Genomic DNA, 16,292 nt, shown 5'->3' with positions numbered 1-16,292 from the left:
TGTCTATATCAAATTGGTATTATATTTTTACATAAAAAATATTTCCTGACCTAACTTTGATCTAATGATTAATTCCTTGTATACGATGAGTTTCAAATCAAGGAAGCTGACCCTACGTCCAATTTCAGGGTGAGAGCATGGACAACTTCAACTGGGGAGTTCGGAGACGATCTCTGGATAGCCTGGACAAGTGTGACATGCAGCTGCTGGAGGAGAGCCAGCTCTCAGGGAGCACGCCCAGCCTGAACAAAATGAACCGTGAGGACTCGGATGAGTCATCGGAGGAGGAGGACCTGACCACCAGCCAAATCTTGGAGAACTCAGACCTAGTGAGTTGCAAACCTGCAATTTAACAATAGATTGGGCTGTGTTTTAAATAAGCTGCGCTTTTAGTTTCCTCTTGTCCAGGTGCAATCTAATCAGCTGACACTGGGGGATGGCATTCAATGCGGTCTTTTCTCGCTGTTTGCTTTTCCCTTATTTGAAACTGTATGCAAGAATTTTAATGCAAAATTCAAAACACAGGAAGCATCATACCTGGTTAGCTACCCTTTTCTTTCACAAATAGCGTAAGTGGCAAGTAGTAAATATATGTAACATTGAATACTTAAAGAAATAGAACAAGACTTCTGTTTTGTAAATTGGGTCAGGTTTTCATTGTTAACTTCTGGAATGCTTGTATACAATTTCTGTGATAGAAGTATTGAAAGGGTTATACTATGTCTACATGTACAAACTAATAGAGCCACCATCACTGCCCTTTAATATAATGCTTATTTTGCATGCTCCTAAAAACATGCAAAAGGTAAGGTAGCTGTATACTCAGTTCTTTTGTTCTTTTGATGTATTTTGCACAGATTATAACGCTTTCCCCATCTGAGGATACAAACCACATTGACTCACTTTCTACATCATGTGACACAACTTCAGCAGACCCTCATCATTTTAATATAGGAACGTCTAGCTTTGATGGGTCTTTGCCTGATATGAATAATCTCCAAGTGTCTGAAGGATCCAAGGTGAATAAAATTTTACTTTCTTTTTCCAACTACAGTGAATTTCATGTAACATGTTAACAAGTTTGTTTTACTTAGACTTTCATGAAAGGTTTGATCTGTGAAAGCAAGTATATTCTGACTTCCTGTACATAATGGCGTAATACAGTATATTCATATGCTCCTGAACATTCATACCCTTTCTGTTCTACTTATGCTTTCTTTATTAAAAGTTTTTATTTATTGTTTCTTGAGGACATTGTACTATATATACACTAAGATGCTACTAGCTCATTAGAAGACAAATTCATGAACTGGGTACACGTTACAACTCTAAAGGAATACTTTTTTGTTCTTCATGCTGATTTAACAGAACAATATGCCAACTCGTGGGGTGGGTGTATGCATGTATTCACTGAGATTTTTTTGTATGTGGGAACCTATTGTACAGTTGTGTGCATTCGATTCAGTTCTTGCCTTTTGGCAGACATTCAGAAATTTTAAATTCATGACCACAATATTAAGCCATCTTGGATGGAAGGAGGCAGCAGGATTTGCAAGGATAAAACAACGATGTTCATCACAGTTTGTTTCAGACAAATGTATCAGAAGACGAACATAATGTAAGGTTGGTAAATGGTTGTCAGTGTGAGGGTAGTTTCTTTAATTTTGTGTTTGATAATACTTCTGGTTTGGGGAGATTAGGTGAACACTTTCTTTCCAGAAATATAATCTGAGGGTTTTTTATTGTGGCTTTATGACACTTCTGCCTTAACAGTAAAGCTTTCTCTGTCATGTCTGGATTGGTTTTCTTATGCAGAAGAGCAATGTAAGAGAATAGAACAGGAGAGGAAAATAGTTATCTTGTGTATTCATCAGCTTTCATTCCTGTTCTTGCTTTTGGTCCTTTCCAAATGCAGCCACGCAAAAAATTGGTACACCGCATGTTACTGAAGTTACAGAAAGTAGAATTCTAGATGACAGGTTGTAGAAAAGGAGGTTGGAATTATGCTCAGTATTGGACTAATTGTGCTAGAAACCTCCCTAAGAGGAAGAAAGGACAGAAGGAGGGAAATGTGCTTAAGGATCAGGGAGGAGGGAAGCTTCTTAAAATAATGGTTGTGGAAAATATAAACTTACCATTTGTCAAAACAACTGTTTGACAAATTACCATTTGTCAAAACAACTGTTGGTGGACAAGTTATCGTGTAAAAACTATAAGCAGAAGTTGGCAAAATTTCAGTTCAGGAAGCTGTAGTCAGAACAGATATGTTTGCAGGTGGTGACTGCGGCTAATCTTGTACCTTCAGATGTAGTAGCTGTTGATGTCGCACATTAAGAATTGCAAATCACAGTTCATAAGTTTCGTGTAGGCCTGGGTTTTGTAATCTTTACTATGAAGATTTCTTTAATGCCCCAATATCTAATGCACCAGTGTTCAGCAAAAAGTGAAAATCTTTGGAAACAGTAAATAAGTAAATAGTGAAAAATCACAGCAGTTTCTTGTGAGGTTGACAGGCAAATTCAGGAAGTTCTGAGACAGGTTTGATGTTGGTGAAGTACATAACCCAAGTTGACAGGGATTTGCCAATGTTAGAAGAATACTTGAATTGAAAAACTTTACACAGAGTGCCTTTTTAGAGATTTTTACCTCATAGATACTTTCTTCTAGTATGCATACTTCTGTGTTTTTACTCAAACTGTAGTAAGTATAAATAAAGTTAAAATGCTTGGTTTGGTATTTATCTTAAGGAAGAAGTCATCCAATTTTTAGTCAGAAAATTTGAAACTTGCACCTAAGTAATTTTTACTTAATTTGATAACACAAAATCTGAGCCCCTTCTTGTTTCTCTTTTTGTCTGAGTTTTTATTTCCAGAGTGCTAATGGTATGTCAGCAATGCAGAGGAAAATGTTTGTTACTTCTTCGGTGCAATACGAAAAGGTTTAGTTGTTGCATCAGAATCAAAAATATCACCTCTGCTTTTAAATAGATGCAGTGAACGAGAGCAACAGACAGATTAAACAGTCCTTCTCAAATGGCTCAGTGCCAAAATCCAATGTTATCATTAATGATAAGTAGTTAATTAAACTTATTTTCTATTAAAGATAGTGACAAAAATAGTTTAAGATAGTATTTATAAGGGATCAGAAGACAATGATAATGCTATGTGGGTGCAAAGACTCAGATAATGTTGTCTTATATATTTTTCAAGTTATCAAAACTTATCTATTTCTATTTCTAATCCTACATGTGAATTCCATTCCTACGTGAATCTTTAGAGTCCACTTTTTTTCTTTTTTGAACATCGTATTGGACTCCAGTGGATGGGAGGTGTTTGTTTCATATTTCTTTGTGCTTTATCCCATCAAAATGTGTTTTCTTTACACAAACGCTGTCATTGCCATAAACAAATGAATAGTTCAGTAGTAGCATTGCATATTTGAAAATGGTTAGTACTAACTTCTTCTTGACAAAGCATAAAACATTTATGCTGCTTGACAGTTGCTCAGGCTCCTATTCTTGTAATCCAGCCTTTTAGCTTTTATTTCTCTTTTCAAAACAGCTTGTGCTGTGATTCATTTCATCCCTCTTGGACTCAGAAATATTCTTACCACTTTTGCTTATTAAAGAAAAAAAAAATCAACCACCTTTCTCCTACTGAATTTCTTATCTTGTTTAATTTTCAGAAATTCAAATCCCCAAAATTTATCTGTAGGATTCAAGCAGGTCTGGTAACCTGCAGAGGGCCTCTTTTCACTTCAAATTCAACTTGCCATAAACTTCCCTCCCTACCAGCTCCCAACACACATACGTATATACACATATGCATCTGTGCACAAGCACACACCTCATGAGACACCTCAAACAGAAAAGAAGAAAAAATAAAGAGTTTATGTACTTCACATTGCAGTCATCCCAACAGGAATTGCTTTGCAGAAATGCTGTGGATGGTGCAGACAAATGGCAAAAGGTTAAAACTGAAACCAAATTTGTTCAGACTAAAAATGCAAGACAAATTGGAAAGATTTCAAGAAGAAATCAAGAGAGGTGATCAGAAGTGTCCATTAGCTTTAGATGCTAATGGACTGAAAAAAAAAAGGGAAGGAAATGATAGAAGCATAATCCTTTTCATGGCCTGGGTTCCTCTTGAATGGCAGTTACTATGTAAATATGACATGCTAAGAATAACTCTCAATTCTAAGCATGCATACAGTCTTCCAGACAGTGATTGTTTTCGATATGTTTTGAGAGCCGTTAATACACTCTTGGACCCTGCAAAGTGATAAATGGTGAGGACAGCCTGGCAGTAACAAGAACCCTATTGTTTTTCCTGAAAAAAAATACTTCCCTGCTATGATGCCAAATATATTGAAATCCGAAATTCTTTGCTAGACAAATTGAGTTGAAGAAATACTTTAAAACCAACATTGGTCCAAGACATCGAGTTAAGCAAACATAGTGTTTTTACTGAAGTGTAACTTGATTCGTGTCTTTTATAATATAGGGCTTTATATCTGTGCAATTTAATGTTCTGTCAAGTATTGTTTTTTTTATTAAGCGCTTTCTAGGTATTAGTGGTATTAACTTATTAATTTGCTGTTTTCTAAGACATCATCATTCACTCCCCTAGGTTGAAGCTGTACATGAAGAGCAAGATATAGCAGTCCATGAGGATGACCTTTCGGGGTCTACAAATGAACTCCCTGGAGCGTTTGAATGCAGTGATAGCCTTAGTCTGGATATGACAGAGACTGAAGAGAAAGTTGACAGGCTGGAACAATTTGCTCTAGCCAGGTACTTGTGTATGCTACTATATGTAAAAATCCTTTTTTGTTGTACAACAAAGTGGTAGCAAGGTGTTAGTTATATCATGGAATGGCTCTTTTGGGCACTGGAGATGTAAAGCTCTTATGAGTTTAGAGTGTTAAGACAGTGTCAAAATTATCAGTGGGTTTATTGTGCAACTCCAAAAAGAACAATATTCTCTGTGTAGGGAAAACAAGATATGAACTGTGTATAAATCTAGGCAGTTAATCATTAAATACATAAATATTTCAATTTTAAAAATATATATATTTTTAAAGTTTTGCAGTAACATAAATGCTGCTTAGTTGTCTGTTCAACAGATCAACCATGCATTCATCCTTCTGATTGCTTGTGAGTCATAAGGAGGTCACAGTACTGTCAAAAATCCCATCTGTGTACTGTTGCAGCCTCCAGATGATCATGGCAGGACCCCAGTAAACATTGCACCAAAGCATCAAGATTTTTCCTATGTGCAGCTCCTTCAGATTTTGAATGCTGAGTTAGATTGTAGTCAACATCTATTTATGAAGAGTAAAGTAGTAAGGATGCATAAAGAGGCCTTCTCTCTCTTTCTTTGTGCCACATTTCAGAATAACAGCTCCTGTTCTTGGGAGCCATAGGAAGTATTTCTCCACCTCAAAGGCTGATACACAGGAGCAAGTAGCTTAGTACTCTTAATAAATTGGAGTCAACCTGTTTCATTGACCATGGCAGAATGATGAGAAGTCTTAAGAATGGGGAGAAGAGACAGATCTTCTCCCATCCATTATATTAGCAGGGGGAGGGAGATAAACCAAATAGGTCAGAATGTATAATGTTTGCACAGGCTGAGATATTTTTTTCAAAGTATACCTTTTGCTATACATTATTATAACCAAGTTTTCCCAGAAGAGGTGTCTTTCATCCTGGCTTCTATCATCCTATGAAGTTTTAGCCTTCTTCCTCCAAACCATTGTATAATAAAGCAATTCAAGTATCCCAGGATGGGGAAATATAGATAATGATGGCCTGAAGATAGCAATTCTCATTTGGAGGTTTTTCTCATTGTGGCCAACATCATGCCAATTTTCAGAAGTAACTTGAAAGTTGGTGAGTATCTTTAGAAAGATGCTGTAATTGGTCCTGTGATTACATCTCTCTATTATAGTGTATTTTATCTGACACCTTCTTGTTATTTTCCTTTCATCACAGTTTATTTTCTTTTCTCTTTCAGTTTTGGAGATGTTGATCGAAATGCCTCCCCTCCACCCTCGCCGTTTTTTTTCTGCCATCCTTGCTGCATTTCAGCCAGCAGCATGTGACGATGCAGAAGAAGCCTGGCGTAGTCATATCAACCAGCTCATGTGCGATTCTGATGGTTCCTGTGCAGTTTATACATTTCATGTGTTCTCTTCCCTGTTTAAGGTGAGAAAATAGATTTAAGAGAACATCAAAATGTTTAGATTGTGCATGGCTATTAGGATGGCTCTTGATAGTGGTACTAGTAATGAACTAACAGTGGTGTTACCATTTTAATTTTGCATGTTACAGAACTATTATACCTGACTATCATGCAGAACCGTCCTCTAGGACTAGTTTTGTCATAAAAATAATATGTATCTCATAGTTGCAGGTTTGAAGATAACATTACAAAATAAGTTTGAAGATAACGTTACAAAACGTGGATCCACTTCAAAGAGTATTTTCTTCCGTACTCTAGAAGTAATCTGAAACAATAACTGTAAGAGAGAGGAAATAGCCTTTTCGTCTGAAACTATTGTTAATCTGTTATTTCATCTTAAAATGTTGAAATTTGACCATGCCCAATGTAAATGTCAATGTTATTAAATATTTTGTAGCTAATAATACGAATAGAAATATCCAGCTGCTGTCATGTAAAATAAATTCCAGAGAATGTGTCTAAAGATTAGAAATGCATTTTTCCTTTCTAAAACTGTATGCGTGCAAAGATAAGAATCATGCAAGAAGATAAGAAAAAAAGACATTAAATGTACAAGCTGTTCTAAGAAATCACTGTCTGGATTTGCATGTAATTAGTTTTAAAGCCTTTTTATTGTTTTTTCTTCTTTATATGAGGCAGCTGCAGGATGTATCACATTCTGCAGCAGTGTACACAACAGTTATGTAACTTCATGCAGACTTAAATTACCTGTGGTCTCGGAGTATGCAATTTTTTTATTAGCAAAGAGGGACCCTGCTAATGAATATACCATCTCAAGATATTTTGGTATATTTAAGACTGTTCTTACAAGAAAGAAGCATCATACTTTAGGACTGTCTTTTCCATCCTATTTCCTCTGCAGTTAATTTCATGTCTTCTCTAGCTGTACGCTGCATCCTCTTTTAAACATTGTGCCACTTTAAATATGGGTACCTAAAGATAGGCATTCTTTTGAACGCTGCCTGACAAATGACTATTTGAAAAAAAACTCCCAGCGTTGACAGGTCAACTTTGAAAATTAGCCATGTGTTCCTTCATGATGTGTATTTCAACTTTTTGCTGTTACGTCAGTCCTAGAGATTAGTGGCCCTGTTCAAGTGTTCTGAGAGTTATTTGTCCTTTTTGTCCTCCTTGAAGAGGTGAAATGGAAATGGTGTCATGTACTTTTGAAAAGAAAAAAAACAAATAATACCATGTAATACAAGACCTAAACATTACCTGTGAAGTGCCTATTTAAATCCATATCCTGACATACACACAATGCACTTGCTGTTGTGCTTCTCCTGTTTTTGAAAGGTAGTCTACTAATTTTTTTTCAGATAATAACTAGATAAGAAAGATTCAATACTGCTTTCAAAAGATCTTTCAATAACAGTATAACATGAAAACAGTAAAGAAAATTTAGAGGTGTTAATAGTATCAACAAAACAGGATTTTCTAGATGGAGCTACAGATGTATTTTTCGTTTATAAAAATAGCTCTGTTATTTTTCCAGATTTTTTTTATAAGATCTCAGCTTCTCTGGAATTGTATTGTGTTTGCACTGTTCAACTTTGCTACTCATCCAATAACTTAAAAGATTTTTGACCCTCATGAACAGGAAGTTTGAGAAACAATCCCAATATTTGCTAGGCTCACGAGGCGAAGTACTGCCAAAATGTTTAACTGTGAAACAAAATCCTTGTTTGGAATAGCCTGTCAACTAAATAGTTGGTGAAGCAAAGGAAGTGCTTTTTGCAGGGCATCTACATTTTGGTCTGCATCAAGTTGATGGTATCCTGGATGTTTGCCCACAACATGCTAAACTTGTTTAAAATTCCTGAAATTATTGAAGTACTCTTCCTGTAAACTGGTCATATCTCAGAGATCTCGGGATAATCCTTAAAACTGTCTGCTCTAAGCTGCCTCTTTGTATTCTGTCAAATCAAATGTCTTCCACAAGACCATCCGATTCCAAGACAAGTATATTTGAGAGCCAGCAAGTAGTTTCTACAGTTGAGCCTTTTTGTTACTAAAAATCCCCTCCCCGGAAGAGGAAACATCAGGTTAACAAGAAAAAAAATGGGGGAATGTTTTGTTATTAGTTACGTTCACAGAAAACACAGTGACTATATTCAGGCATATACATACACATAGTTGATATTATGGTGATGGTTGGCATCATTACTCCCAATAGTCCCATTTCATAAAATATATGATGCATTCAGGCCTTGCTTGAAAGATTTCAGTCAGTGTAATCTGCACCCAAAAGGACAAAACTGAGATACGTTGGTATAGAACTGATAGTCCATGTATTTGCAAAATAAATTGATTTAGTGAAGTATAATACCTAGATACCAATATATAGTCTCTAACCATTTCAAGTTTTAATACTTTAAGACAGTATTTAGGTCTGTTGTATTTTTAACAGTGGGTTGATTGTTGCTTCCATGAATATCTGAAAAGGAATGCAGTAGAGGAAGAATATGTTTACTGAATAATAAACACTAGACTGATCAGGTGTTGATGAAGCTATGACTAAAATGTTTTGAGGAAGTTATGTTCTTAAAATAAACTAAAAATGTTTAAACTCGTTCATAGATGAGTGCAAGAAGGAACCTGAGGAGTTCATGGTCCTTGTCTTGCCCAGACTACAGTGTTCATTTTGGTCTTTTTTTTTTTACTTTTTAACTCTTCTCTAAACTGTTTTTAACCTCTAGGCTAAGATGAAATTTCAAAACATTCCTAGGCAATGTAGTCCAGTACTTAGTCCTGGCTCCTAATCATTTCAGAACTTCTGTGTTTTATGTCTATGACAGCTCTATCCATAGTGGTGCTCCTCTTTTCTTTGTAGTTGCTGCTTGTACTTGAAGAGCATTATCATGTCTTCACCTATCCAAAACTTCTCTTATTTAATTTCAGTTCTTTCAACCTTCACCATAAGCCACCTTTTTGAAACTTGTAGCTGTTGCCATGGGTTCTTTTCAGTTGGTCTGTGTATTCCTTGAAAACCAAGAGCAGGTTCTTTACTTCAGCCTAAGTTTTTATGAGCACTAACTAGAATTGGATTAGATGTTATGTAGAAGTTATTTCTGTGTAAAAACTTCTCTCTGATAAGTACTTTACAGTAGGATAGAGTTAATTAATTTTTCACTTGTAATCCAATCTAGTATGCAGATCTTTTTCTATAGAATTTTGCCTTTCTGGTTATTCTCCATCCTGAATGTGCTCTCTTGACTGTTTCTGTCTACGTGTACAACCTTATCTTCTTCCTTTACCCTGCACCATTTCTCCAGTCTATCAAGATCCCTCTGAAATACAATCCTGGCTCCCAAAGAGCTTGCAGGCACTGTGGCTCAATCGTCTAGTCATTTAATAAGCATGTTGTATGTTCCATTATTCAGTGTTTTCATTAACGCCTTGGTTAGACCTGAGACAAATCCCAGTGTAATTCTGCTCAATTTATCTTTAAAACTGAACAGTGAGATGATGATAATTAACTTGTATGGTTTTGCATACCTAGTTACCTCTAGACCAAGCTTTTCTACCTCACTTCTAAGATAGTAAATGAATTAATATATAACATATCAATTGCTTCTCCTAATAGAACATTTAGGCCTTTCATGGACATTAAACGCTTTTATATGATTTGCTGTAAACAAATACGTACTGTCTATTATTATCTCTTATATGTTCCCACATTTCCCTAAACTTAATGTTTAATTCTTTTTGCTTTTTGAGATAAACACTTTCCTTAAGTTTTTTTTACAACACCCTGTATTCTGTGAGTTCTCAAATATAATTGTTATGGCTTGTAGATTTCTTTACCCAGTATTACAATTATCATAGCATGAATTTCCCTAATCTGCAATGATGTAAAAATATCCATTCTGACCTGAGTTTTCATTGAGTCCCATTGATGTTACCTGTTTTAGCTGTACACAGATGTCCTTTCTGGGAGCAGTAAGGCAAAAGAAGGCATTTTCAGTAACATCTGTTAGCAGCTATTCCTCTCCATTGTGAGTCCTTAGCCTTTCTCTTAATTATCTCTAGAATATTTTCTTGTCATTCTCTCTATTCCTAGTTTGTTTGCCATCTACCTCACTGATTACTGTGCCAACAGTGTCATTCTAATTTCGGTGCCCAAGTTAGCAATTGAACTTAGTTTTATGTTCTCTTCTTTGCATCAGTATTTCTCTGAGTGAAGTCTTCGTGATTTAGCCAGATATGTGTCTTAATGTATTTTCTCTTTAAGTGGTACAGAATGTACTTCTGTCTTCTTTTTCACTAAAGAAGTGGCCACCTCTTATTATCTCCTTTTCCCCATGAAGTTGTTTCTCACGGGCTCCTTCCTGCAAATTCTGAATGCACTCCAGTCAGCTAGCTGTATTTTTTCTGTGATCTCTCTTCATCATTGCCTCAGAATCATAAACTCAGTTACTCCTCCCCAGGAAGGGCCTGCAGCACTTAAAAAGGTTATCCAGAGGGGCTGTGGAAGCTCAGACCTTGGAGCTTTCACATTTCATCTAGACAAAACCATGGCTGACCTGATCTAGTGGTGTTGGCACCAGTCCCACTTCAAGGTGAAGGTTGGACTAGATGTTTTCCACAGCTCCCTTCCAATCAATATCTCTAGGGTTCTGTTCCATGATCCATCTTTCTAAATTTGCTTCCACTTAGACATTCTCAGCTACCTCTTCTCTGTTGATTAGTTTCAAATCTAGATCTCCTTTCTTTCACAGAAGAGTTGTCAGCAGAAGTTTTACTGAGTTGGACCTAGTCTTTCTTTTCAGAAGATATCCAAGTAGTAAATAAGCAACTGTCACCAAGCCCTATGATTTAGACGATTCTGCTAGTTGCTCATAATTATTTACCTCTTTGGTGGTAATTAGTAAGAACCCCGTATCCCAGCTACAGACTCATTGCAGCAGAGAATCTGAACTATGTGCTAATTGACATGTGTAGGGCTTTGTTTCTGTGTTGAAGCAAGATGGTAGAAACATACCGTACCAATATCATGCCAGTCTATGTGATCTTGGCTATGAACAGAGCAGTTCAGTTTAGAGAGAATTTCACAGATAAGCAATGATGAAATTGTGCTGCAGAGAGTTTCTCTTTAACCATTTTATAAAATAGTTCTGATGTATACCAATACACCATCCATTACAATGTGATTTTAGCTTTTTTTTTTTTTAAATCATCCACTCCTACATCATCTGTTATCCATAAAGTCTGAACTGAGCTCACCTGATTTTAAGTACTTCACAGACCCCAGGACAGGTGTAGTAAAGGCTATTTATATGTTTGTCATCCAAATTGTTGTTCAGGAAGCACTTCTTTCCAGTAAGGAATGCTGATGGTGATACAGGTCCTAATTTGCATTCCTCAGAGAAATGCTTATAGTTATGTGGGGTGAATCACATAAAAGTGTTGCATACTTTTATTGTAAACAACGTGTTCATGTTACTCCCACCAGCTGGGCAGTTGGCCTTAGTGAGGTATGTTTTGGCAGTGAAGCCTGCTCTGTATTTATCAATACAATTATTTCAGGTCTTGCAAGACTATTATTTTTATTAAAATATATTTTTATTTACTACTTGCTTTCTATATTAGCCACTGAAAAGAAAATATTAGTGCTAGAATGCTTCTGGAAGACTAGACTGTTTTAAAACTCAAAATATCAAAAAAAAAAAAAAAAAAAAAGAGAGAGAGAGAGAAGAAGAATTCCCGGATGCAATGCAGTATTTCTGGAGTCCACCCAAACAGAAGAAAAGTTTTAGTAATAAGGTTTTTCCCACAGGGCAAAGCAAAAGTTCTTTTCTGTTTTCTTGTTGTTTTTTTTTTGTGCTGCTGTTTGGCATTAGGATGTCCATTATATTATCTGATTAGCCACTTGACATGGTGTACTAACAAAACAATACCCGGAATGGGCAGAAAAAGTAATGTGCTGGTCAACTCTGTTAAGTCTGTACAGCCAAGAAAAAAAAATGCATGTGGATAAAAAGCTTTATAAAGGTTGAATCAGCTTGACAAAAATACATTTCAGCAGTAGATCATTACTAACTCTGAAACTAGTTTCACAGCTGCCCAGCTCTATACTGTCATAATAATTATTGCTCAGTATCTTGAGCAAGCATTCAGTTCTCCAGTTCTCCAGAAGGAGATGGTCGCTGTTGCATATTACTGTGCAAGACACACAATAACAATTAAAAACAAAAAAAAAAGCATGCCATTTTCCTTAGAAATGAAAGTAGCTTGTACTTGAGTAAAGAATGTGATAAGCTGTATTTTGCTTTACAGAATATTCAGAAAAGATTCTGCTTCCTAACCTGTGATGCAGCTAGCTACCTGGGAGACAACCTGCGAGGAATAGGCTCCAAGTTTGTGAGGTCTTCTCAAATGTTAACATCATGCTCAGAATGTCCAACCCTTTTTGTAGATGCAGAAACAGTGAGTATATTCCTTTCAAAAGGCATGTACTGCATGGCAGTGTGATATTTCACTGATAGTTTCACATTAGGGCAACTCCTGAACAGATATGTCAAGAAGGTACCTACCTCCCTTCTCTAATTTTTATGTCTTGCTCTTAATCAAATTTTTATTAATTTTTCATATTACTTCATTAGGTAAGTACTGACAGATGAGCAATAGGATGTGTTAAGCCTGTCTGCCAAAAAGTAGTATAAAACAAGTGTCTGTCAGACTCAGTTGGCCCCACAAATGGAAAAGGAAAAGTTATTTTTTACATACTTCAGCATGGAAGATGAAAATATGTTTAGTGGCTTCATTTGAGTCAAATGTGATGTGAGCTGGATGATAAAAAATACATAGATTAGGAAATGAGGTGGCCCTTCTTATTGTTTTCATTCTGGCCCATGTTTGTCCAAAAGCTTAATGACAGTGTGGCCTCACAGAGGAGCACTGAGGTAGGAACTTCTGAAGTCTAATCCTGGGTCTGCTTTTGGCCTGCAGTTGTGGCCATGAAGAGCTGCAACTCACACCATTGGAGAGCTGTGGAGATTAACTAGTTAAGCTTTGAGCAGTATTTTATTTTAGGGAAGTCTTTTGCCAAGCTGTTAAACACAGAAAATGATTTCATGTGCAAATTAATATAGGTACACCTGTTGCTGTTGGGCTCTCAGTATAGTATTCTTTTTGGCATAAATATAAAATCAAGCATTTTTCAGTGTAAATATCAGTAAATCTAAGTATTGTTTTGCAAAATATTTTCTCTAATATATTTTCTATTCTGTCAGTATTTTTATACTTTTATAGTGACATTTACTAGCCTTTTCGATTTCATTTCTCCAGCTTCTCTCCTGTGGCCTTCTTGAAAAGCTGAAGTTCAGTGTCCTAGAACTGCAAGAATACCTGGACACATACAACAACAGAAAAGAAGCAACAGTCTCGGTATGCTGGATTCTGCTGTGTTCTTGTTTTTGTACGCGTGTATACTTGTACTATGTCAGGAGACTGAAGATAATGTCAAATCTGTTTAAATTAACATTAAGTAACTGTTTCAGATACTAAATTCATTAAATGTTTCTTCCTGAACATATGAACCAGAATTAACAAAAAAAATATATTGTACCTCTATATTTTAGAAGCATGGGTATCTTTAATACTCTTGGATTTTTCTTTCTCCTATTTAGTAATTAATTAATTCATTTTCTTGTTTTATGTGATTCAAATACCAATAAAAACCAAAAATACACCTTTTTAATTATAATCAAAGCAAATTGTATAAATAAAAATTACCGTCACCAAATTTTGTTTACATTCCATGCTGTCAAAATAAATACTGTTTACCTTTCTGCAAATCAAGCTATAGGCTTATACATATCTTCTTTCATTTCTTTCTGAAAACAGTGGCTTGCAAACTGCAAAGCAACGTTTGCTGGGGGCTCACGAGATGGCGTTATTACCTGCCAGCCAGGGGACTCGGAAGAGAAGGTAATGAGTGAGGAGGGGTATTTTGCTCCTCTAAAGCGACATGCAATATAGCCTGTTCTTAGACCCACAAGATCCTGGTATACTTCCTCCTCATCTCTCTGCTGGGCTTGGGTATAATCCAGTTTTCACACTCAGGACTCAAAGGTATTCAGAGCTAACCCTGCCTGAGTTGTGTGTGCGGTCCCTTTTAGAAAGATACTGCATCAGAAGTCAATTTCCCACAACACAGTGTCCCTGAAAATCACTCCTGATGTATCGTGCTTCCACGTTACACCCATTTTATCTATAGATGCTACAGACTCAATCTGCTAAACAGCAAGACCTGTCTGGTTGAAATCCACTTAGATTTGCAGTTATGAAATATTGACTTCAAAATGGCCAGTGAAATTATTTATATATATCCATAAACACATATATTTAGTATATTAATTCCAGTTAAGAAATCAATCTTTTCAGAGATTATCACCATCAGCTGGCATCCCTGTGATTTAATACACTAAGTATAGGAAACAGCTGGTATCTCAATGGTATAGAATAAGTTGGGAACTGTTTTGTTGGGAATTTTTTTCTTTTTGGAGGAAAAAGAATGAAGGATTGGAAAGAGAGAGGGCTAGGGAGAATTAGCCAAAATCAGGAAGGAACAACAGCATGTAGAAAAAATTGACATCTCCTCTTTCCATGTATTTTAACTTGCAAAAGGTAATGATGACATTTTCAGAACTTGCCTGTTGTAACTTCATTTTTTTTAAAGACCTTGTTTTATGGTCATGTTGGTTTTGGTTTGCTTGTCTTCTCCCCCAGTTCATTTTATTTTCTTCTGTTTTTATCTTAACTTCTCATTCCCATCTCTACGTATGTGTCTTCCTGTGTTTGCTCTCACTTGTGTTTGGGGTTTGTTTTTTCTTTGTTTTGTTTTGTGCCTTCTCAATAATCCCATATCCTTATCACCCCTGCTTTTTGGCTTCCTTGACCCTATTAGCAAATGTGATTTGTTAATAAATCCTCTGGCTATAATCACAGGTGTTGGGAAAACTGTTTAATCTTCCCCCATCTGGCACTGGCAACAGCAAAAGTTACACACCTCTTCCAATGCATTTAAATGAGATACTGTCTCTTCTGTAATTGCGGTGGTGTACAGGGATGTTATGAGTGAGTTATTCTCAAATCTAAGAAAGAGGGACCTGGAACACGGGCTATTTAGTTTGTGTTTTGAAAAAGTAGAGCAGAGAGAATGCTGAGGAGAAGGAATAAACTATGAACTGAGCTAATATATAAATGGCCTAAAAGCATCTAAAAGTTAATAAATATGCTCCATTTGTGTTTTATTATCTTTTTGAAATTAGATGTCCTTTGTTTCAAAGTTAAATGTGAAACAAGGGTCCGTATTCTTACTGCTTATCAAGCAGGCTGAAGAAAAATGGTTTCTCACTCCTGCAGGAATCCCTGATTTATCCCCAGCAATTTCATTTCAGCCCAAAGTGCATTATTCCTTGGAAGTTGATGGAATAGTAGGTCTTTGATAACAGGCATATTTATTTTCCTCTCCTTCTCACTTAACTGTCAATTGAAACAGCTCTTCCCAAGGGAACTTTGGAACTCATACATAATAATCCATTCTGTTTTATTCAACAAGAGAGTGATGGGAGGGAGAGTCCAGGGAAACTGGGGAAATCTCATTAGAAAGGGAAAAGGAAAAGTGATTGCTAGACTGGCAAGTACTTGTTTTCACATGTTTCCTATCCTCTTCTCCCTCAGCCTGGAATGCCAAAGAATCTAGCAATTGTAGGAAAAAAAAAAAATCTGTCTTACAGTGGTAGCTGTGAGGGAACCTGCCTAAACTGTTACATTTATTGACAGTTAGACTAAGGCCTGAAATCCTGCATAAAACTTCTGGCATAAAAAAACGTCTAGCTAAAACACAAAAACAGGTTGCCTTTGAAAAGATTCAGAAATAATTGTAAGGAAGAAAAAGCAATACCTTGTCCTATGGAGGACAGAAATCTGTGATTCTCAGAACCCACCACCACCTTGTAAAAAGCTTGAGGTGAAAATAATCCACTCTGCTCACGAGACAGACATCGGACCAGGTTCAGCATTGCCAAGAAGGGTTGCGTC

The 16,292-nt window shown here is 36.3% G+C and overlaps 1 protein-coding gene across 1 annotated transcript in view; it reads left to right on the top strand.

Annotated features, from left to right (window-relative positions):
• Nucleotides 1-16,292, top strand: part of FRY (FRY microtubule binding protein) — a 190,133-nt gene that overhangs the window by 163,146 nt on the left and 10,695 nt on the right. Inside the window, 8 exon segments of the mRNA XM_040543874.1 lie at nt 129-329; nt 858-1,019; nt 4,629-4,792; nt 6,018-6,060; nt 6,062-6,208; nt 12,525-12,674; nt 13,536-13,634; nt 14,094-14,177. Of these exon segments, the coding sequence (XP_040399808.1) occupies nt 129-329; nt 858-1,019; nt 4,629-4,792; nt 6,018-6,060; nt 6,062-6,208; nt 12,525-12,674; nt 13,536-13,634; nt 14,094-14,177 (1,050 nt within the window).

The sequence above is a fragment of the Cygnus olor genome, chromosome 1 (assembly GCF_009769625.2).
Source record: "Cygnus olor isolate bCygOlo1 chromosome 1, bCygOlo1.pri.v2, whole genome shotgun sequence".
Lineage (NCBI taxonomy): Eukaryota > Metazoa > Chordata > Aves > Anseriformes > Anatidae > Cygnus > Cygnus olor.
Note: the sequence above shows the minus strand (reverse complement) of the source record. Positions and strands in the feature narration are given on the sequence as shown.